The sequence below is a fragment of the Trachemys scripta genome, chromosome 25 (assembly GCF_013100865.1).
Source record: "Trachemys scripta elegans isolate TJP31775 chromosome 25, CAS_Tse_1.0, whole genome shotgun sequence".
In the NCBI taxonomy this organism is placed as follows: Eukaryota; Metazoa; Chordata; order Testudines; family Emydidae; genus Trachemys; species Trachemys scripta.
The window spans coordinates 1,867,754-1,890,522 of record NC_048322.1 but is presented as its reverse complement, the minus strand read 5'-3'; the positions used below and the strand labels follow the sequence as shown (position 1 = coordinate 1,890,522).

Sequence of the window (22,769 nt, the reverse complement as noted above, 5' to 3'; positions counted from 1 at the left end):
TCCTTCATTCTAAATCAGATAAAACATAAACACAAAATCCTACTACTACATTTGGGGGAAGAGTTTGGGGGAGTTCAGTTCCTGATTTTTATTTGACCTCTCTCCAGAACTTGTAATGGTTTGGCCTTCCCCTTTCCATCCCTGTTTGAGGTTTCTCTCTCTATCACAGCAGGTGATGCAATGATATGTGAGAAAGAGGAGCAGAATTCTCAGCAGGAAAATGTTGAGCAAGTGGATAAACACAGAGCATTATTGCAAAGATTGGAAGAGAATGTGTCCAGGAGTCATGAGCAGGGACAATCCTATGAGATTCAGTGCAGACCAGAAAGAGAGCAGGGAAACCAGCCAGGGGAGAAAGTGGGTAAATGTATTTCCTGTCGAGGAACTCGGAAAGACCTCAAGGAAACCACAACACAGCAGGAAATCCTCATGGGAAAGAGAAAAAATCCATGCACTGAGTGTGGAAAAAACATATGTGACTACTCAGCCCTTATAAAGCATCAGAGAATCCACCCAGGAGAGAGGCCATATGAATGCAGTGAGTGTGGGAAAAACTTTACTCGCAGATCACACCTTATTACCCATCAGAGAATCCACACCGGGGAAAGGCCCTATAAATGCAGTGAGTGTGGGAAAAGCTTCACTACCAGCTCAGCCCTTTCTGAACATCAGAGAATCCACACAGGGGAGAGACCCTATGAATGCAGTGTATGTGGGAAAACCTTCACTCGCAGCTCGCACCTTACTAGGCATCAGAGAATCCACACAGGGGAGAGCCCCTATGAATGCCGTGAGTGTGGGAAAAGCTTCAGTACCAGCTCAGCCCTTTCTGAACATCAGAGAATCCATACAGGGGAGAGGGCCTATGAATGCAGTGAGTGTGGGAAAAACTTTACTCACAGATCAGGCCTTTTTCTACATCAAAGCATCCACACAGGGGAGAGGCCCTATGAATGCTGTGAGTGTGGGCAAACTTTCAGTCGCAGTTCACACCTTAGTACGCATCAGAGAATCCACACAGGAGAGAGGCCCTATGAATGCCGTGAGTGTGGGAAAAGATTCACTACCAGCTCAGCTCTTTCTGAACATCTGAGAATCCACACAGGGGAGAGGCCCTATGAATGCCATGAGTGCAGGAAAAGCTTCACTGTCAGCTCATCCCTTTCTGAACATCAGAGAATCCACACAGGGGAGAAGCCCTATGAATGCAGTGAGTGTGGGAAAACCTTCAGTCGCAGCTCGTACCTTTTTCAACATCAGAGAATCCACACTGGTGAGAGGCCTTATAAATGCACTGAGTGTGGGAAAAAATTCACTACCAGCTCAGCTCTTTCTGATCATCAGAAAATCCACACCAGTGTGAGACCCTATAAATGTACTGAGTGTGGGAAAACCTTCAATCACAGATCAACCCTTATTAGACATCAGAGAATCCACACAGGGGAAAGGCCCTATGAATGCAGTGAGTGTGGGAAAACCTTCATAAACAGTTCGAACCTTATTAGGCATCAGAGAATCCACACAGGAGAGAGGCCCTATCAATGCAGTGAGTGTGGGAAACACTTCACTACCAACTCAGCCCTTTTTCAACATCAGAGAAACCACACAGGCGAGAGGACCTATAAATGCAGTGAGTGTGGGGAAAGCTTCACTACCAGCTCAGCCCTTTCTGAACATCAGAGAATCCACACAGGGGAGAGGCCCTATGAATGCAGTGAGCATGAGAATACCTTCTCTTGGCACTCAGCCCATGTTAGGCATCAGAGAATCTGCAAGGGAGATCAACACCATAAAAACCTCTAGGGCTATCCATACTTTTTTCTTTAATACTTTTCCTGATTCCCACATACTAACTTTTAAAGCTGTTTGAACTGTTTGCTGCACAGTTATCCCTCAGCTTGTCCAGATGAGTGGTGCATTTTTGCCTTTTGCCATTCACCCTGTTTTGAAGTTGACCTATTTTTCCTTTCTGTCAACTCCATTGTCCCATGACTATTTCAAGTGTGCCCTTCCTATCCGGAACAAGGGAGCATCACATTTATACCATTCCTTCTATTGCAAAGTTATTGTTAAAGTCACCAATGATACAGATTGTATCATTTCCAGTTGTTCTCACGTTGCTCTGGGTTGTGCTGAAGAGCAGTTATATTGTGAACTTTTCAAATTATATTTAAATGAAGAGGAGCGGGGCAGGGGGAAAAGGGGTCATTTTGGCCTCTGGGACACTGGAAGGGGATGGGATGACTCAGAGATTACCTCCTTCCCCATCACTGCAGAACTGATACCTTTTGTCTGCGCCATACACAGTTTATCTTCATTACATTCTACCCATCCACTTCTCAAAGTGTCATGTGAGGAACAGTTTTCAGCTGTTTGTGCTTGGAGATGTTGTTTTGACTTCTTTAATCCTAAATCAGAGTCATTGTGACTGGAGATGAAAGTGTGAAAGACCTGGAAAGGGAATTCAAATGGATCCCAAACACAGTGTGATCATTTGGAGTTAAAATCGCAGGTTCTATCTGTTGGTAAAGCCACTTCTGGCAAGGTGGCTGTCACCTCACTCCCCACCCCCATTATTTGGATGCTAGGATAGTATAAATGTTGCAAATAACATAACTGCTCTGGAATTTGACTTGACACTTTCATTGTCATGTATTCTATCTCTCTGTGTTGTGGATTTCTATCTTTCCTGAAGGCTGTTTCGTCACCCAATTGGATATTAGTTCTGTTTGATAGAATGTAGCTCAAATTTATTGGAGAATTTAAGAGAAATGACCATTTACTAAACTCATCATTTCTCACTTCAGCTTTGCTTTTCCCCCATCCCTCCATGATGACATGGGGAAAGTTCAAGTGCAGTGCTGTCAACGGAGAGAACTCTCCAATTTACTGGACATGCTAACAAAGAAACAGCAGTGATTTAAAATCTCCACTCGGAAATGGTGAACAACAGCAGAACCCCAGCTAATTGGAGGAAGTGCTTATGATCACAGAGTAGTTCAATTGTTGAAGTCAATATTGTCTCAGATTATCCAGGGAGAGAATTCCACATTAGGTGATTTTGAAGTGGGCAAAATGCACATGTATTTGGTTCCTAAAGCATGTGTAACCCATGCCCTAGAGAAGACTTCTCCTAGTTAACCCTATATTATGGGAGATGCTGCCCTTCACGACACAGATGTTGAGGAAATAGAAGTGCGGGTTTAGTTGAATTTATCCTGTGTAGGTGCTAAAAATGTGCATAAAATGAAATCAGTGTTGTAAGTCTAATAGTTGCAGAAAAATAGCTATTTTCACACCCCTGAGCCAATGTAGTTATACCAATAAATGTCTTTAGTGTAGACCAGACCAGTTTTCTCTTGTTTTATGCATTTACATCACTTCTCCTCTACCTCCTCCTACTTTGAAAGATTAAAAAGTGTGCACATAGAAGAGGGGTGTTTTTCCTCCTTATGCAAACATTCCCATATAGGAGAACCCTTCCACCAACACACATGGCAGATAATCCTGAGATATATGAACTCACAGAAGTGGTTGGGACCTACATTGGGCCAAACCACAACTTGAGCCAAGTTTCAGTTGTTGGCAATGGGGATTAAAAGAAAGCTAACATATCTGAGAATTGGTGATCTTTAAATATGTTAGGCCTGGTCTACACTACGACTTTAATTCGGATTTATCAGCTTTAATTCGAATTAACCCTGCAACCGTCCACACAACGACGCTATTTATTTCGATGTAAAGGGCCCTTTAAATCGATTTCTGTACTCCACCCCGACGAGCGGAGTAGTGCCAAAATCGATTTTAGCAATTCGAATTAGGGTTAGTGTGGCCGCAATTCGATGGTATTGGCCTCCGGGAGCTATCCCACAGTGCAGTGCATCATTGTGACCGCTCTGGACAGCAATCTAAACTCGGATGCACTGGCCAGGTAGACAGGAAAAGCCCCGCGAACATTTGAATTCCATTTCCTGTTTGCCCAGCGTGGAGAGCACAGGTGACCACAGATAGCTCATCAGCACAGGTAAACATGCAGGCTGATAATCGAAAAAGAGCACCAGCATGGACCGTGAGGGAGGTACTGGATCTGATCGCTGTATGGGGAGAGGATTCAGTGCTTGCAGAACTTCGTTCTAAAAGACGAAATGCAAAAACTTTTGAAAAAATCTCCAAGGGCATGATGGAGAGAGGCCACAATAGGGACTCAGATCAGTGCCGCATGAAAGTGAAGGAGCTCAGACAAGCCTATCAAAAAACAAAGGAGGCAAACGGTCGCTCCGGGTCAGAGCCGCGGACATGCCGCTTCTACGCCGAGCTGCATGCAATTCTAGGGGGGGCTGCCACCACTACCCCACCTGTGTTCGTGGATTCTGGGTCGGGGATAGTCTCATCAGCGACGCCTGAGGATTCTGCCGATGGGGTAGAGGAGGAGGAGGATGAGCTTGCAGAGAGCACACAGCACTCCATTCTCCCCAACAGCCAGGATCTTTTTCTCACCCTGACTGAAGTACCCTCCCAAGCCTCCCAAGCCAGTACCCAAGACTCTGACCCCATGGAAGGGACCTCAGGTGAGTTTACCTTTTAAAATATAAAACTTGTTTTAAAAGCAAACGGTTTTTAATGATTACTTTGCCTGACTTTGCATTCGCGGTCAGTTCAGCTACTGGAAAAGTCTGTAGCTACTGGAAAAGTCTGTTAACGTGTATGGGGATGGAGCGGAAATCCTCCAGGGACATCTCCATGAAGCTCTCCTGGAGGTACTCCGAAAGCCTTGCCAGAAGGTTTCTGGGCAGTGCATCCTTATTGCCTCCTCCATGGTAGGACACTTGACCACGCCATGCTTGCAGCAAGTAATCTGGTATCATTGCCTGACAAAGCCTGGCAGCGTATGGTCCCGGTGTTTGCTGGCATTCAAGCAACATCCGTTCTTTATCTTGTTGTGTAATCCTCAGGAGAGTGATATCACTCCTGGTAACCTGGTTGAAATACGGGAACTTAATTAAGGGGACAGAGGTGGCAGTTCCTATTCGGCTGTTTGCCTGTGTCTGAAAAGAAATCCTTCCCTGAAGTTAGCCAAGCGCAGGGGGGGAATTGGCCCAGAGCTTTTCGCATTATGCTAGCAGGGATCTTCCCTGTTACCAGCCACGCGGTGGGGGGAGGGGTACTGTGATCATCCCAGAGAATTCATGGCGGGAGGGGGGCGGCGGCGTTTGTTTTCTGGTGCTGCTAAATGTTAACAGAAAAACCGCAGCACTCTACTTGCCTGAAGGGGCCCAGACAAGCCCCCCCACACTGCCCCCCCCAAAACTGGCTTAGATTGGCCAGGCTTCTGCAGCACTCTACAAGCTATGCTTGGTATGTGGGAAAGGAGGGCAGAAGCTTACCATGGCCGCATGCAAGCCGAATTCTGTTGCCCAGACCTGTGATCTCTAGCAGCAAAGCCACAGGCACTCAGCATTAAGAGGCAAAATGCGACCTTGCACAGAAATCACATGTGCTATGTAATGTGAATAGTGTTGGTCACCGTGAAAGAGTATAAGCATTGTTCTGCAAAATGTAGCTTTTAAAACAATTCTCTCTTTTTTCCCCTCCCTACAGCAGCTGCAAATTCCTCAAGCCTCCCCCCTCCATCCCGAAGGTTATCACAGATAAGGCGTCGTAAGAAGAAAACGCGAGACGAGATGTTTTCTGAAATTATGGAATCCAGCCGCAGTGACAGAGCTCATGTGAATGAGTGGAAGGAAACAGTTTCAAACTATAGGAAAGAAGTCAGTGAACGTGAGGAGAGGAGGGACCAACGTGAGGAGAGGAGAGACGCTCGAGATGAGAGGTGGCGGCAGGAAGACCAGAGGACGAAGGATGCAACGCTGGGGCTGCTCCGGCGTCTGGTGGAGGTTCAGGAACGGCTGCTGGAAAACAGACTGCCGCTTCAGCCCCTGTTCCACCCTCCCCTCTCCCCATGTTCCGTATCCTCCTCACCCAGACGTGTAAGAACTTGGGGGGGGGGGAGGCTCCATACACCTTCCCATTCCACCCCAGTAGACAGCCCAAGCAAAAGGCTGTCATTTTTTTAAGCTTTTCTTTGTGGCTTTTTCCTTCCCAGCAATCCTCCTCCCAAATACCACCCGGGTTCCCTCCCTCTTTTTCTAATCTATTAATAAAGAATAAATGATTTTTAAATGATAGTGACTTTATTTGGTTTGAAAGAAAGCTGGGGGAAGGGGCAGGGTGGGTTCCTTACAGAAAATCAGTCAATAAAGGGGGCGGGTTTTCATGAAGGAGAAACAAACAGATATTTCACACTGTACCCTGGCCAGCCATGAAACTGGTTTTTAAAGCTTCTCTGATGCACAGCGCTTCATGGTGTGCTCTTCTAATCGCCCTGGTGTCTGGCTGCGCGTAATCAGCAGCCAGGCGGTTTGCCTCAGCCTCCCACCCCGCCATAAAGGTCTCCCCCTTACTTTCACAGAGATTGTGGAGCACACAGCAAGCAGAAATAACAATGGGGAGATTTCTTTGGCTGAGGTCAGAGCGAGTCAATAATGAACGCCAGCGGCCTTTTAAACGGCCAAATGCACATTCTACCACCATTCTGCACTTGCTTAGCCTGTAGTTAAACAGCTCCTGACTCCTGTCCAGGCTGCCTGTGTATGGCTTCATAAGCCATGGCATTAAGGGGTAGGCTGGGTCCCCAAGAATAACTATGGGCATTTCAACATCCCCAACGGTTATTTTCTGGTCCGGAAAGTAAGTCCCTTGCTGCAGCCCTTTAAACAGATTAGTGTTCCTGAAGACGCGAGCGTCATGAACCCTTCCCGCCCAGCCCGCGTTGATGTTGGTGAAACGTCCCTTGTGATCCACAAGTGCTTGCAGCACCATTGAAAAGTACCCCTTGCGGTTTATGTACTCGGTGGCTTGGTGCTCCGGTGCCAAGATAGGGATATGGGTTCCGTCTATTGCCCCACCACAGTTAGGGAATCCCATTGCAGCAAAACCATCCACTATAGCCTGCACATTTCCCAGAGTCACAAACTTTCGTAGCAGCACCTGAGTGATTGCTTTGGCTACTTGCATCACAGCAGCCCCCACAGTAGATTTGCCCACTCCAAATTGATTCCCGACTGACCGGTAGCTGTCTGGCGTTGCAAGCTTCCACAGGGCTATCGCCACGTGCTTCTCAACTGTGAGGGCTGCTCTCATCTTGGTATTCTGGCGTTTCAGGGCAGGGGACAGCAAGTCACAAAGTTCCATGAAAGTGCCCTTACGCATGCGAAAGTTCCGCAGCCACTGGGAATCGTCCCAGACCTGCAACACTATGCGGTCCCACCAGTCTGTGCTTGTTTCCCTTGCCCAGAATCGGCGTTCCATGGATAGAATCTGCCCCATTAACAACATGATCTCCAAAGCTCCGGGGCCCGTGGTTTCACTGAATTCTGTATCCGTGTCCGTGTCCATGTCCTCATCATGCTTGTCGCTGCGCTGCCGCCGCCGCTGCCTCCTCGCCTCGTTTTTCTGGTCCTGGCTGAGCATAAACTCCACGAGAACGCGCGAGGTGTTTACAATATTCATGACTGCTGTCTTGAGCTCAGCGGGCTCCATGCTTGCCGTGGTATGGAGTCTGCAGTGTTCACCCACCCAGGAAAAAAGGCGCGAAAATGGTTGTCTGCCGTCCGTTGCTTTCATGCAGGGAGGGAGGGAGGGAGGAGGTGAGGCTGTACCCAGAACCACCTGCGACGATGTTTTTTGTCCCATCAGGCACTGGGATCTTAACCCACAATCCCAATGGGCGCGGGAGACTGCGGGAACTATGGGATAGCTATGGAATTGCTACCCACAGTGCAACGGTGCAGAAATCGACGCTAGCCCTGGTACTTGGACGCACACCACCGAAGTAATGTGCTTAGTGTGGCCGCATCCATTTCGACTTTATACAACCTGTTTTTCAAATCCGAATTATCTAAATTCAGATTAATCCCGTAGTGTAGACATACCCTTAGTGTTACCAGTGAAAATGAAATTATAGGTGAAATCATTGTGTGATGATCTGAATTATTTTGAAAAACTGAAAGGTTTGTTTTTTGTTAGGTCATCTCCCGTATGACTAACCAGTCTCCCTGTATGTGAGAGAGCTCCTAGTCTGGAGGGCTGAGCCAGCTGTCAGATCACCTGGTTCCTCAACTGTAGATACAGCTCTCAGTACCCATCAGTCCAAAGACTGAGAGAAATGGAGAGTTCCAACCATTGTCATTTTAGTATCTTATTATTTTTCTCTGATGTTTGTTTTTAATAGCTAGGAGAGGTGCTGGCCTTTCTATTATATCAGGGTGTGACTGTATAGCTCAGTGCATGTGTGACAAAAGCTTTTTCGTGCCAGTTGGCAAAGGGGTCACTGTTATTCACAAGCAACTCCTGTCTCAGATCTTTCAAACTTGCCACACCAAATACACTGATTTTATTATATTTATTCAAGAGCCATAGCAGCGAGACCTCTACTGAAAAAAGCTTGTAAATTATTGATACTCCTAATCACTGTGAGAGGTGTGTATGAGTCATATTGAAGGAATAATGTAAGTATATGGAAAAATATGCCCAAATGATATTGTAATGAAAGTGAGTCACCCCAATCATTGGTCTTGGTGGGGACGGCCCATTCATGTGGGAGGAAATTGTCACCCGTCCCTTGCTAGCTCAATGTATTGCTCAATTGTCAACATTTGCACCAACCCAGGAAAGCCAATGGAAAACTATCAAAGACAAACTAGCAACATCAAAATCCTGTGGAAGTGAAAAGGACAATAGGACAATGAGTAGATTTTCCTTTCTGTGAATAAAGGCAAAAGACTGATTCCATTTATAACAGGGTGGAGAAAAACACTCTGGGTCCATTCACCAAGGAGATCCCTAACGACCAGTGGTGCTTCATGAAAGGCAGGGCCCTGGCTCCCAGGGCCTAGCAACCGCTGCAGTAGACTGAAGTGTGAGGTGAGAATCTACGTAGATAGGAAAGGTAACCACTAAAAAGTGTAGGTTGCGTTTTGTGATTTTGTTCTGTTTCAATCTCTATCCCTTGTTAAACATCCATTTGTTTGATAACTACTCAATTGCTGTGTGTGATACAGGAGCAGTGGTCTACAGTAAAACTGGTAACCTGGCATATACCATTGCTTCGGGAAAAGAGGATCTGGGATTTCTCTGAGTATCTGGTGATCGGGGCTGGACCCGGGGGGGGCGGCGGGGGATGTCACATTGAAGGAACTCAGGGCTTAGGGTGTCTCTATTGTCAACTGGCAGGGCTGCTGTAGCTCAGAGGAGGGTGCTTGAGTGCCTGACAGGCTGGGTGAGTTTGGTTGCTAACATCCAGCTGCCAAATGCAAAAGTCCCTCTTCCTAGCGGCAGGTGGCAATGAGGAGACTCACAGCCCTCAACACCCTGAGAAGGGTCACAATGTGCATCTATGTTGACCCACCTATGAAATCCACACGGGGAAAGCACCCTACAGCATAGTTCCCTGACTCAAAATAGCCCTAAAACTGCCCTACAAAATCATGGAACATGTGCTCTTTGCTCTGTGAAAGCATGTAAAGAATCCAAGTGCTGGAGGGTAGGGATTGGGTCCAGAGATTGGTGGATTGAGCCAAAAGAAATCTGGAGAGATTCAACAAGGACAAGTGCAGCATCCTGCACTTAGGATGGAAGAATCCTATGACCTGCTACAGGCTGAGGACTGACTGGGTAAGGGTTAGGGTCCTGTGCTCCAGCCCCCTGATCATTTTTGTTGCCCTCTGCTGGAGTCTTTCCAATTTTTCCACATCCTCCTTGTAGTGTGGGGCCCAAAACTGGACACAGTACTCCAGATGAGACCTCACCAATGTTGAATAGAGGGGAATAATCACATCCCTCGATCTGCTGGCCTTGCCCCTACTTATACAGTCCAAAATGCCATTAGCCTTCTTGGCAACAAGGGCACACTGTTGACTCATATCCAGCTTCTCATCCACTGTAACCCCTAGGTCCTTTTCTGCAGAACTGCTGCCTAGCCATTCAGTCCCTAGTCTGTAGCAGTGCATGGGATTCTTCCATTCTAAGTGCAGGACTCTGCACTTGTCCTTGTTGAACCTCATCAGATTTCTCCTTGCCACTTCTGCTAGCATGGGCACGCATCTTGGAGGCCTTTCTAGAAGAGAATTTGGAACTGAGTTGAGAAAACCAGTTTCAAAACAGGAAGCTCAGGTTTAGTTTCATTTATTTATAATATTAAATAATCCTTTCATCCTAGTATCACAATTATAAGTGCTTCAGCGTTACGGTTTTCCAGAGGGAAAACTTAACTTCTCTCCAAAGGGAGTTGAGAGAAAACACTTTTCCGAGTCCAAAAAAGACAAGATGGGTAAGAGCTTGTAGAGGACCAACCTCTGTTGGTGAAAGAGACAAGCTTTGGAGCTAACCCAGAACTCTTCTTCAGCTCTGTGTAGCCCCAAAGTTTGTCTCTTCCACAAACAGAAGTTAGAACATAAGAATAGCCATACTAGGTCACAGCAAGGGTCCATGTATCCCACTATCCTGTCTTCTGAAAGTGCCTAATGCCAGGTGCTCCAAAGAGAATGAACAGAACAAGTAATCAAGTGATCCATCCCCTGTCCCCCATTCCCAGCTTCTGGCCCAGAGAGGATAGGGACACCATCCCTGCCCATGCTGGATAATAGCCATTGGTGGACCTATCCTCCATGAACTTATCTAGTCCAGTTTTAAACCCTCTTCTAGTCTTGGCCTTCACAACCCCCACTGGCAAATACTTCCCCAGGTTAACTGTGCATTGTGTAAAGAAATATTTCCTTTTTTTTTTTCATTTCAAACCGGCAGCCTATTCATTTCATTTGGTGACCCTCTTAGTTCTTGTGTTATGAGAAGGAGTAAATAACACTCCCTTCCTTGGTCCTTTAAAAGATATTATGTGACCCCTTCCTCCTTGTCTCTCATGTCCTGGGACCAACACGGATGCAACAACACTGCAGACAACAAGGTTCAAAGTCGTTGCACATGGAAGAAGTATTTTGCATTTCATTCCTTATGTCCTGGTCCCATCCTGTGGCCATTTCCTTTCCCTCCTCTCTGTTACAAGCTTTTGTGTTTTGCAGAAACATTATTTCCACAGGAGACACCCAGGAGTAGGGGTGCATTCCTGTACCAAACAGTCACTAGAAGGGGGTAGACAAAGGCCTTTAGGACAAGGTATCCATCACAGTCAAAAAATCATCTCCGTCCTGGAGGTCACTGGCAGCTTGAATTTGTTCCTTAGCCTCCCAGAGTCTGGGGGCTGGACTCAGCACCATCCAGCCCCTCCGTTTGTACCAGGAGCAAACACAAACCTTGTCTTTAAAACAAGCTGTGCCATCCGTCTCAGGGAAGAATGATTGAAATTGAGCTTCAGTTCCTCTCTCCTAGTAATGGGTGGGGTGTGGGGTATTGGTGGTATAGTGGTGAGCATAGCTGCCTTCTAAGTAGTTGACCTGAGTTCAATTTATAGCTAAAGTAATAATAGCTTTTGTCTTTTGTTGGTTCATTGTCTGGAAGTGATTTAGTTTGTCATATTGTGTTATAATCATAGTATCAATAGAATAAGACAATAAATGTTTCAAAGCCCAGCAGGTCATACAGGATTGAGACATACAAGGGACTGGAATGTGTCATCTGAGAAAGACAGAACGCTTGGAAACCTGCATCTCCCATCCCTTTCCCTTCAGTGTTATGATTCCTGCTGTGTGCAATGTTTATCTGATGTTCCTGCATGATGGTGAGATAAAGTTTTGGGTCAGTTTTTGCTCCTGCAGCTTCCTTTGCTGTTAAAATTATAATGACAGGAATAAAACGGAGGCAAAATAAAAATAAACGCAAAATTGCAATACGATTAGGGAAAGAGAAGATCATGGTTAAGCCAAACACTTCAAAATAAAAATACTAAAAATTACCCCACTCCCCCACTAAAGGAGGTGGGGTACAGCTCTGACTGAGAGGCCCCACAGGAAAAATTTCAGCCCAAAGACAAATTTGTGTGAAATGTTGAGAAGTGAAGAGCCCCCTTCCCCCCCCCCAATCCCCAGAACTCTAGAGTCACCCCCATGGCACCAGCACAGGAAACCCAGTGGGATGGGATTATAGAATACAAGGGGGGAGGCAGCAGGGGAGAGAGGTGTCAGGGAGTCTCTCTTTTTCCTTCTCTTCTCTTTCTGTTCTTCTCTTCCGGGAACTGCAGTCACAGCAGGGAGGGGTTTGTCTAATTGTAAGGGGTCCGTGTCTGTCACAGAGGTTGTGGCAGTGATGGATTCTGTGACTTCCTGCGACCTCTGTGACTTCTATAGTGGCCACTGTGGCTGACTCCAGGGCTGCCCAAGCTCCTGGCTCCGGGGACTGCCCAAGCAGCGGCCAATGCAGCTGGCCCTGGGGACCGCTTGACCAGTTGTTCCAAGGGCAGTGGGAGCAGCCGCAGCTCATTGGCCCCTAGCAGCTGTCCCAGGGTGGCCGGAGGAACGGCTGGCCCCCTGGGGCTCCCCCCAGCAGCAGCTGGAGTGGCAGCGGGCCACCAGGGCTTCTCCCCTGGTAGCTGGTACTCATTATTGATCAAATAAATTAAAACGCTTCCCCCTGCCAGTGGATTTAGCCCAGGACCCCCAGAGTCAGCAGCTGTTACACCTCCCCACTGAGCTCTCTGGTCAGGTGTCCAGAAGCCTGGAAGCCTCTTGTTTAGATCCTAAAATAGCGTTTTTCATTGTGGGGGCTGAAATTTTGGACCGGACACTGCTATTTTATTGAATTGCTTCAAAGCAGCAAGTCAAGAATGTCCCCTAAGGGCCAGGCTCTCTGCCATGGAAACGGTTGCCACTGCTCTGCAGGAGTCTGTGCGTTCCACACAGCAAAGTACAAACCTGCTCCGAACTGAAGGGGGGGTCAGACAGTGACGGTAATGCAAATACTTCAGACTATTAACCCTGGGTCCCTTTTATTCTTTAACCCAGGACATGCCAGTCAGCTGTTAGCCATGGCGTTATCTTCATCTTAAAATACCTCTCAGGACATTTAACAGAGGAAGTGAAACCCCCTCCCCCTAATAGCTCCCTGTTGAAGAGTTGTACCATACCTGCCCCTGGACACTGTCTGGTTTTATACTCTTAGAGTTTTTTCTCTTCAAACCCATCCTTATCCCCATCTATGGGCCAACCTCCACATTTCAGAGTTTAGAATTTACTCTCATCACCCTAATGTGTCAATTCCCATGTGAATGAGACAAAATAAGTGAGGGAAGCTCCATGGCTAATGAAAACCGATGCTCTGGGTGAGATCTCAACTCATAACTGCAGCAGTGCATCTCACTGCACTAGCCAGTTGTACCCCTCTAAGTACTTCATAGACAAACTTGGGATGTGGGCAGTTACCTGTATGTGTGGTTAACAACTTTGGTGGCTAATTGAAAGGCTGATGGTTCAAACCCAAAAGATAGCAGTGTTTTTTTTAGTGATGAGGATCCAGTACATTTTAACAGGCAAAAAATCTCCTCTATTCTGGTCTAGCCTCATTTGACTCCTTCTGCCCGTCTTCTTCCTCCCCCCTCAGTGTCTTTCCTTCCCCACTGGGGACATGCAGAGATGAACCCTGGTCAGTCTGTGTCACAGAGTCTGTGTCCCGTAGAGCCGTGCTTTTCAAACTGTGGAATGTAAGGCACTCAGTCGCGGCGGCTCTGGTCAGCACCACCGATCAGTCTCAAAAGACCCGTCTGTAGTGCTGCCCAGTTAAGGCAGGCTAGTCCCGATCTGTTCTGATACCGCGCTGCACCCCAGAAGCAGCCAGCAGGTGTGTGGCTCCTAGGCGGAGGGGGGGGACGGGGCTCCGCAAGCTGTCCCTGACCAGGCCAATGGGAGCTGGGGGGCTGGGAAGTGCCTGCGGGCGAGAACCATGTGGAGCCACTTGCACACCTCCACCTAGGAGATGGACCTGCTGCTGGCTGCTTCCGGGGTGCAGCACAGTCTGCAGTGCCAAGACAGGCAGGAAGTCTGCCTTAACACCCCCACTGTGCCGCTGACCGAGAGCTGCCTGAGGTAACTCCGCATCCGAGCCCCCTACCCCCAGGTGCTTTGGGGTGCCCTAGGGCCCACCATGGAGCTGCTGTCCATGCAGGGTCCCTGGGAGTCACAAAGGGGTGATGTGAGGTTACTGCCCCGTCTGTTCTGGGGTGGGGGACTGGAGCCCCCGGAACAGCCCTGTGGGGATTCAGCCCTGTGGGGAAAAGCACATCTAGGACTGGGGATTGCCAGCTGCATTAAAGCGGCATGAAGGAGAAGGAAGAGTTAAAGCTTTACAACAGTCTGGGTGCGCTGGGTGTGGAGGACGGTGCCAATCTGCAGAACGGCCAACCCCCAACGTTCAAAAAGCCTGAGTCAGGCTCCCCAAAAATCATGAGATTGGCTTTAAAATCATGAGATTATGTAAAATTAATAGATTTGGGGATCTTTTTATTTGCCTTCTGCTTGATGAGCCTTTAGGGCGCACTGGGGTCACATTTTGAATCTTCAAAGCCACAAGGGCTAGAAACGTACTGTATCTTTAAGAGTGAAGGCTGAAATCATCACATCTCCACCTGACTCCAGGAGCTGGGGCATTAAGGAACACAACAATTCTCATGAGACTCAAGACAAAATCATGACAATTGGCAACATTGAGTCGGATGGAGTGTTTATTCTCCGGGATTCCCTATCTTTTTCTTTTTGTGGCCCCCGCCCAACATGGTATAAAAACTCCACCGTCCACCTATGCCACAACAACTGCCCTAGCTCCCTGCTCAGCAGCAAAAAAGTCAATTCCCCCCACCCCTGATGAATCAGCCAGGAGCTAAGTGCAATGCTGGAGGTTTCTCCTTTCACTCCTGCTGGGGCGTGGCGGGGTCCCAGGGGCATTTCCAGAAGAGCATTTGGAACTCAACTGGGGGAACCAGCCTTTCAGAACAGAAAGCTCAAGTTCAGACTACATGTTTATTTACAATTGTTTATAATATGATATAATCCTTCAATCCTAGTGTCACCATCGATAACATGGCTTGTTCTGCCTGGTAGTTTACCAAGGGTAAAACTAACCATCTCTTCAAATACGAAAGAGTGGAGATAAATCACCTCTCAGAGTCAATGTGGGGTAATCAATAGCAAACGGAGGGCCAAATCGCTTTTGAATGGCCCCCAAAATCTTTTTACTTACTATCATTATTGTTATTTTTTATTATTATTTTCTTTGGAGTCTGGACCTTAACCAGATCTTGAGCAACAATTTTGGACCTTCACACAAAATAATGGATTACCCCTAAGAATTGTGTTGTTACATTCTTTATGTTCTGGCGCCATCTTGTGGCCATTTCCTTTCCCTCCTTTCTCTGAAAAGCTTTGGTATTTTGTTTAGAAACTTTATTTCCTCAGGAGAGACCCAGGAGCAGGGGCTGCCTGCATGTACCAAGCACCCACTAGATTAGAAGGTGACTAACAAACACCCTTAAGATGAGGCAGCCGTCCCTGTCAAAAAAATCACCTCCCTTCTTCCCTTGAGTGACAGGCTGAATCGTTCCTTATCCAGGCAGAGCCCAAGGATTGGAATCAGTGGCAGCAACAAACCCTTCTGTACGTTGCAAGAACCAACACAAAATGTGCTTTACAAGGAGCTGTCTCCTTCCTTCTGGAAGCAAGCAGTTGACCTGGGTTTGATTCCCAGTCAATGCAGTGATGTGATGTTTGCTTGGCTGGGAATTGGTTTAATTTCAGTCACGTTGTATAAGTTTGTCAATGGAATGAGAGAATTAATGTCCCGAATCCCAGCAGGCCATTAAACACACAGTGGAGGAAAGAAAGGGAGGAACTATACCGGGGTGGGCAAACTATGGTCCCTGAGCTCCTGGCTGGGGAGCCTACCCCCGGCCCCTCCCCTGCTGTCCTCCCTCCCCCACAGCCTCAGCTAGATGTGCAGCATAGCGCCGTGGCTGGCTCTGGCCGGAGAGAAACGGTGCTTTGAAGGGGAAACTGCCGTTTCTCTCCGGCTGCGCGGCTGCCCGTGTTCATAGGGCCGCATTCTGAAAGGGTCTTTAGAGGTGGGGTTGAATACGGGGTAGGGTCCGGGGGGGGCAGTTAGGGGCAGGGGGTCCTGGGTGGGGGCGGTAAGGGGACAAGGCGCAGCGGGAGGTGGATAGGCATGCGAGTTCTGGGGGCCTGTCAGGGGATGGGGGTGTGGATAGGGGTTGGGACAGTCAGGGGCCAGGGAGTGGGGGGGTGGTTAGGGGCAGGGGGTCCTCGGAGGGGGCAGTCAGGGGACACGGAGCAGGGGGGTTTGATGGGTCAGGGGTTCTGAGGGGGGCAGTCAGGGGGTTGGAAGTGGGAGGGGGCAGATGGGGATGGGGGCAGGCTGTTTTGGGAGGCACAGCCTTCCCTACCCGGCCCTCCATGCAGATTTGGAACCCTGATGTGGCCCTTGGGCCAAAAAGTTTGCCCACCCCTGGACTATACAGTGAGCTGTTGGAATCATGCTTGTATTACAATGTTTGTTTTTGTTTTTGTTTTAATTATTTACTTCCCTCTCCCTTTTAGACTCAGAGCCTTTAAGGTCAGTGGGCATGTGAGGAAGTTGCCCCTTCTGTAAACCATGCAGCCACCCCCTAAATCAGGGGCCTGTTCCAGCCCTGAGTCTGGGCTTCCGGGATCCCTCCCACAGAGCAGGGTGCCCACAGATTACAGCTTGAAAATAGGCATGTGAAACTAACTCCTGCTCTCCCTGACAGGGCCTCCTCTAGACCAAATAGCACCCTAGGCAAGAAGTGCCCTTGGTACCCCCCCATATTTTAACCTTTAAATACCTTATTTTTATTGCATTTGTAGCTCATTTCATTATTTTGATGCCAATTTGGATGCTTGATTTTCTCTGTCATATAAGATGATAAATTTGCATAATAGGATCTGTAAATCTGTATTTATTCATGCCATATAAAAGCAAATAAAATAATTCATTTCCTCTAAGCATATAGAAACTTTTTAATTTGAACAGTAACTGAAATGTACTAACATCTAGACATTGAACTGTCACCAACACAGGGTGGACCAGTATTAAACAGTGTTACAGTAAGAGACAGCACTAGAATGTTAATCCTAGTCCTTTAGTTTAAAGGTCACTTTTCTCACCTTTCCCCTCATGAACTGAAGCGCAGCATTAGAGCGAGCCAAAGACTGGCCAATGGCATTTTCAAGTGACAAAATAGCAAGCGATGTCGGTCTTGCATTGGCCATCGTCGAATGAAGATATGGTTTATTAAGCCTGAGCTTCGAGGCGAGGGTGTCTCTGACCACCTACTTCCGCTGTGCTGCTGAGCAGTCAGTAGGTGAAGCTGGGACAACAGGGTCGGGCCGCAAATGGCAGCAGGACTCTTGCTGCTGGGGTCTAGCTGCCCAACTTCCTCCCAGGCACCTAGGTCAACCCATTGGTTCGAAGGGGTTGAGCTGAAGGCCTGGTGACTTAGTCCACAGGGAAAGCAGGTGAAGCCAATTCTCCTGCATATGGGGGAGATGGCCGCCAAGGCTTTCCCTTCTTGCTCCCTGAGCCTCTGCACCCCAAAATTGCTGTTGGCCACCAAGGCAAGCCAGGAGGCAAAGGGGCTGGCTCTGTCCATCTCATTCCCTGCACTGCTGGAGCCAAAATACGTGGCAGTTAGCAGATGAAGCCAGGACAACAGCGGTGGCAGAACTTTTGCTGCCAGGGTCTAGCTGTCCAACTTCCTCCCTGTCCTTCTGGGCCCCAGTCACCTTCAGCCACCAGGTAACCCAGGAACTAAGGCAGGAATGGGGTGAGGAAGCAAGTCAAGCTGAGCAATGCAGGCAAAAATTCATCTTACCTTCATGGGCACTCGCAATGATGTCCTTTTTGTGTGCCGTGGCTGACAAAAACAACCTGGAAAGAGAAGCAGCAGGCCAAAGGTACTATGCAGGTGCTGAAGTAGCTCAGTTGGGAGAGCGTTAGACTGAAGATCTGGAGGTCACTGGTTCAATCTTAGGCTTTAGCATAGTCTTTGTATGCCAGCGTGGGCTGTTTTCTAGAAGTGCAGTAGTACCTCTACTTGCCATGAGTCCCCCATTCCGGGCTCAACAGCGGGGGCTTGTGCACTGAGTTGACCCACCTGAGCTTTCTTTCTTCTCTTGCTCTTTCTCAGCAAGGGGAAGAAAAAGAAGCTCTCCTTCAAGCTGGGGTCACAAGGGGGGGGTGTAAGGATGACTTCCTGGCCACCGCCTCCAGTTCTTTGCTCTATCAGCTGACCCATCGAAGGGCTCCCACCATTTTCTCCAGGTTCGCCCATTGGTGTGTGCCAGGTCGAGCACCAGCCAAATGGATGGAATTTGAAGGGAGGGGTAGAGCACTGTGACAAAGTTTCTGTAGTGTAGTGGTTCTCACATTTGCCTAATATGCAAAAGGTTCCTAGTTCAAAACTGGACAGAAACATGATGGTTTACATTTTCCTAGCTGTCCAGCAAAGCACTCCTTCTTCTGTTTTTGTTCCTTATCCTGGCAGAGCTGGAGGATTGAAAGCAGCAACATCAAACCCCTGTGTAGCTGGCAGGAATGAACACAAACACTCCCTTGTATCTGAAGAGATGTTTAGTTTTACTCTTGGCTAAAGGCTAAAGGGAAAGGCGGTGGCGCAATATATAGAGTGAGACACGACACAATCATTGTAATTAAGCCCATGGTGACTGTAAAATCTTTTTATATACTTCTTATTATCATCAATGTATTATTTTCTCTGGAGTCTAGACCTCAATTATACCTTGAAATTTGGATCTTGAGAAAAATAATCGCCTACCCCTGGTTAAGGCAATGGACTTCACAGCACTAGGGTATCCCTACACAGGTACCAGTATTAACAACAATGGCTGCTTTTTAGCCATAGTTTTTAATCAGGGCAATAAATTGATACAAACTCCTGTTAAATCATTTCCCAGCCCAAGTCCTTCACCCACATTCCTTAGGGCATTGGGCCACCATGTGGACGTTTCATTTCTCTCCTCAATTTCACACAGAGACACGCTTTCCTTTGCACAGATCCATGAATAGCAAAACCTTTCATTGTCTCTTATCTGAGCCAGGGCATTCAATTCCATTCAAATCTCCTCTACTGCAATAACAGTGGTCAAACAGAGGGGATGTGGTCACTTTCATCCCAGAGAAATCCTGCCCCCTGCTTTTGGAATAATATACTGGAGATTTGAATAGGAAAGGGACTGGCTGAATTGTCAAAGTGGGGAATGAACAACAACCTACAGCAATGTGGTTAACACAAACACACTCTAATCATGCTCCAGCTGGAAGGGAAATGGGCAGGAATTCTTGCTCTTCAGCCATGGACACACTTACACTAATGCACAGCTGTGAGTGTGCTGGGGGAGCTGGTCTGAGCAAACAATTTAAAGTGATAATTCAGTGAGAACAGAATAATAGTGTAGCAAAGCAGCTATTTATCAAGTAGTTGTGGCTGAGTGGTTATGGTGATGGACTAGAAATCCATGGGGGTTTCCCTGTGCAGATTCAAATCCTGCCAATTACAGAAGTGCTAATGTGTTGTTGTTATTGCTGTTGTCTTCGTGCTTGAGCATCCACAGTGCTAACTGGAGCCAGATCTGGTCTCAGTCTTAGGCTGTCTACATTTAAAACACTGCTGTGATGCTGCTATAGCACTTTGGAGTAGACAGCTGCTATAGTAATTGGAGGGGTTTTCCCATAGCTGTAATAGCTACATTGACAGATGAGTTCTTCTGTTGACCTAGGACTATCTAACCAGACCTGGCAATGTATGATCTACAGAATTTGAACAGTAATCCTGGCTCCCCACACCAGGAGGGATTTGGGAGTTCTTCTTCGAGTGCTTGCTCATATCGATTCCAATTAGGTGTGCGCGCGCCGCGTGCATGATCGTCGGAGAAATTTTCTACCCTAGCAACACCCAGTGGGTTGGCTGTGGAGCCCCCCGGAGTGGCACCTTCATGGCGCCGGATATATACCCCAGCCGACCCAGCACCCCCTCAGTTCCTTCTTACCACCCCTGATGGTCGTTGGAACTGTGGAGCGCGGCATAGCTGTTCTCCACTCTCCCTAGCTTATCCAGTTAATTCTTATAGATAGTTGTACTTATAGTTGTATGTTCTTTAGATTAGTTATTCCTGTTCATAGTTCATTGTTAAATAGTTGTAAATAGTTAGTGGGGATTAAGGGGGCTGCTTCTCCCCACGTTTCCCCCAGCGCATAGCTGGGCTCATGCCCAAGGCTCCTGGCTTTAAGCCATGCACGACCTGCGCTAAGCCTATGCCAACGGGAGACCCTCACGACTCTTGTCTGAAGTGTTTATGGGAGTCTCACCAGACGGACAAGTGTAAGATCTGCAAGGCTTTCAGGCCCAGGACCAAAAAGGAGCGGGACTTTAGACTTAAGCAGCTCCTCATGGAGGCGGCACTTAGTTCCGGCACCGAGCGCTTCAGTGTGCAGCGCCCCTGCGGCACCTATCGGTACTACATCGCAAGCAGATGCGGATAAGGCCTCGTGGCACCATCCTCCTTCGGCACCGCATTCGCCGCAAGCGCCTCGGCACAGGTCCCTGTCTCCGGGACATAAGAGACCCCACAAGACACAGAAGGCCGCTGTCCTACAGACACCGGCTCCCCCAGTACCAGTGGTAGAGTTGCGTCCGCCTCTAGAGCGCCAGAAGTCGCAGATATCGGCTACACCATTGACTCCGGCACCGGGGCTGTTGAGTCCGGTGCGGACTGGCTCACCGCCACGATCCGTCGTGGAGCCCTGTATCCCGTCTACCCCGGAGACCTTTGCGACGGCGAAGGGCCTCATCGCTCTCACGGAGCCGGTGCCGTCTCAACCCGCGGCACCACCCGCCCTTTGGTCAGTGCAATCCAAGGGCAAGCCTGCCCTGGTACGCCCGCCATCTCTGAGCGTGGACTCGCGACACAGCTCCAGGTCTCGGAGCAGGTCCCGACGCTGCTCGCAGTCCCGGTGCCGACTTTCACCCCGGCACTGGTCGTACTCGCGGCCTAGGTCCTCTTCACGGCACTGATTTACGTCTCGGCACCGATCTACGTCTCGGCCCCGTCGGGATCATCGGTACCGATCGGAGTCGCGACGTAGCTCCCGGCACCGGTATGAGCGCCGCTCCAGTTCGAGGGGCCGCTCCCAGCACCATGTCTACAGGCAGTCGTCGTCGTCTCGGTCCAGATCTGGATCTTGGCACAGATCTCGATCACGGACCGCTCATCGGCACTGCGCGGGGACCGCTCACCTGCGGACTGGCACCAATCGGCACCGTATCGTACGGAGCCCATTCAGATGCGTTTGGTACCACTTTGGCCCTCGAGATCAGCGTCTTGCTCCTCCGAGGGCGCTTCGAGATCAGCATACCCTCCTCAGGGTCAAGCTGCCACTGACTTGGGTCACTGACAGGAGGGGGCAGAGGACCCTGCGCAGGACCCTATGCATTGGTCTTTCTGGACTCCATGGGCGTATCACCAAGCGCAAGGGGCTCCACCATTAGCCTCTCGCTCGGCATACTCCGAGCCCAGAGTCCCGGAGGCCACCATCTCCCGTCCTCCCCCAGGGGGCATGGAGGCTCCCGTGCCTACACCTCAGGCCCTGGACCCCGGGACAGGAGACCCTCCGATTCAGGGACCCTTAGAGCCGGACCCCCCTTTGGACCCCTTGCCCCCAGAGGCATCCTCATCTTCCCCGGATGAGGCGGTGGCGGGCACATCAGCCTTGGGCCCGCCCCCAATAGATCTTCGTGCCCACCAGGACCTCTTACGTAGGGTGGCACGTAATATGGACCTCCAGGCGGAGGAGATAGTGGAAGTGCAGGACCCGGTGGTGAGCATCCTGTCAGCTGATGCCCCATCCCGGGTGGCATTACCACTGATTCGGATGAGTCAGGCTAATGCCACTACTATATGGCAAACCCCTGCCTCCATCCCACCCACAGCCAGAGGGGTAGAAAGAAAATACTTCGTCCCATCTAAGGACTATGGGTACTTATATACGCACCCTCCACCATGTTCACTGGTCGTGTCCTTGGTGAACGCAAGAGAGCGTCATGGCCAGCAGGCGGCAGCGCCCAAATCGAGGGACGCTAAACGCTTCGATTTGTTCGGGTGTAAAGTGTACTCAGCCGGGGGTTTGCAGCTCAGAGCTGCGAACCAACAGGTGCTCTTGAGCTGCTACAGTTATAACTCATGGAACTCCATGGGTAAATTCAAAGAGTTGGTTCCCCAGGACTCAAAAGAGGAGTTTGGGGCCTTAGTGGAGGAAGGTAAGAAGGTGGCTAGGACCTCCTTGCAAGCCTCTTTGGACATAGCGGACTCTGCCGCCAGGACTCTAGCATTGGGCATAGCCATGCGACGCGTCTCCTGGCTCCAGGTTTCGGACTTGCCGCCAGAACTTCAGCAGACCCAGCAGGATTTACCATTCGAGGGCCAGGGACTGTTCTCAGATAAGACGGACTCTCGATTGCAGAGCCTCAAGGACTCGAGAACGATCATGCACTCCCTGGCGATGCATGTCCCAGGGCCCCAGTGCAGACCCTTTAGGCCCCAGCCGCAAAGGTTCTACCCTCCCCCGCCTCGTCCGAGACAGGACTTTCCCAGAAGGCGAGGTCGAGGTGGTAGACGAAGGTCGACCGGCCCCCAACCCGGTCAGAACCAGGGCCCGCCTAGGCC

At 49.1% G+C, this 22,769-nt stretch overlaps 2 protein-coding genes and 3 non-coding genes across 6 annotated transcripts in view; 4 read left to right on the top strand and 1 right to left on the bottom strand.

The window, feature by feature from the left end:
• Positions 1–3,432, top strand: part of LOC117869999 (zinc finger protein 883-like) — an 80,149-nt gene extending 76,717 nt beyond the window's left edge. The window contains exon 3 of one of the 2 annotated variants that reach the window (XM_034757135.1): positions 514–3,432. In XM_034757135.1, the coding sequence (XP_034613026.1) occupies positions 514–1,803 (1,290 nt within the window). In that variant the 3' untranslated portion in view covers positions 1,804–3,432. Of the gene's footprint in view, positions 1–169 lie in introns of both variants that reach the window. The other variant, XM_034757136.1, reaches the window with a different exon arrangement.
• Positions 1–22,769, bottom strand: part of LOC117870004 (zinc finger protein 883-like) — a 75,153-nt gene that overhangs the window by 30,423 nt on the left and 21,961 nt on the right. The gene's annotated exons all lie outside the window — the stretch shown is intronic.
• Positions 17,998–18,070, top strand: TRNAF-GAA. The gene has a single exon. It is a non-coding gene; the product is annotated as a tRNA-Phe (tRNA).
• Positions 18,432–18,504, top strand: TRNAI-AAU. Its single transcript has one exon. It is a non-coding gene; the product is annotated as a tRNA-Ile (tRNA).
• TRNAS-AGA lies at positions 19,525–19,606 on the top strand. Its single transcript has one exon. It is a non-coding gene; the product is annotated as a tRNA-Ser (tRNA).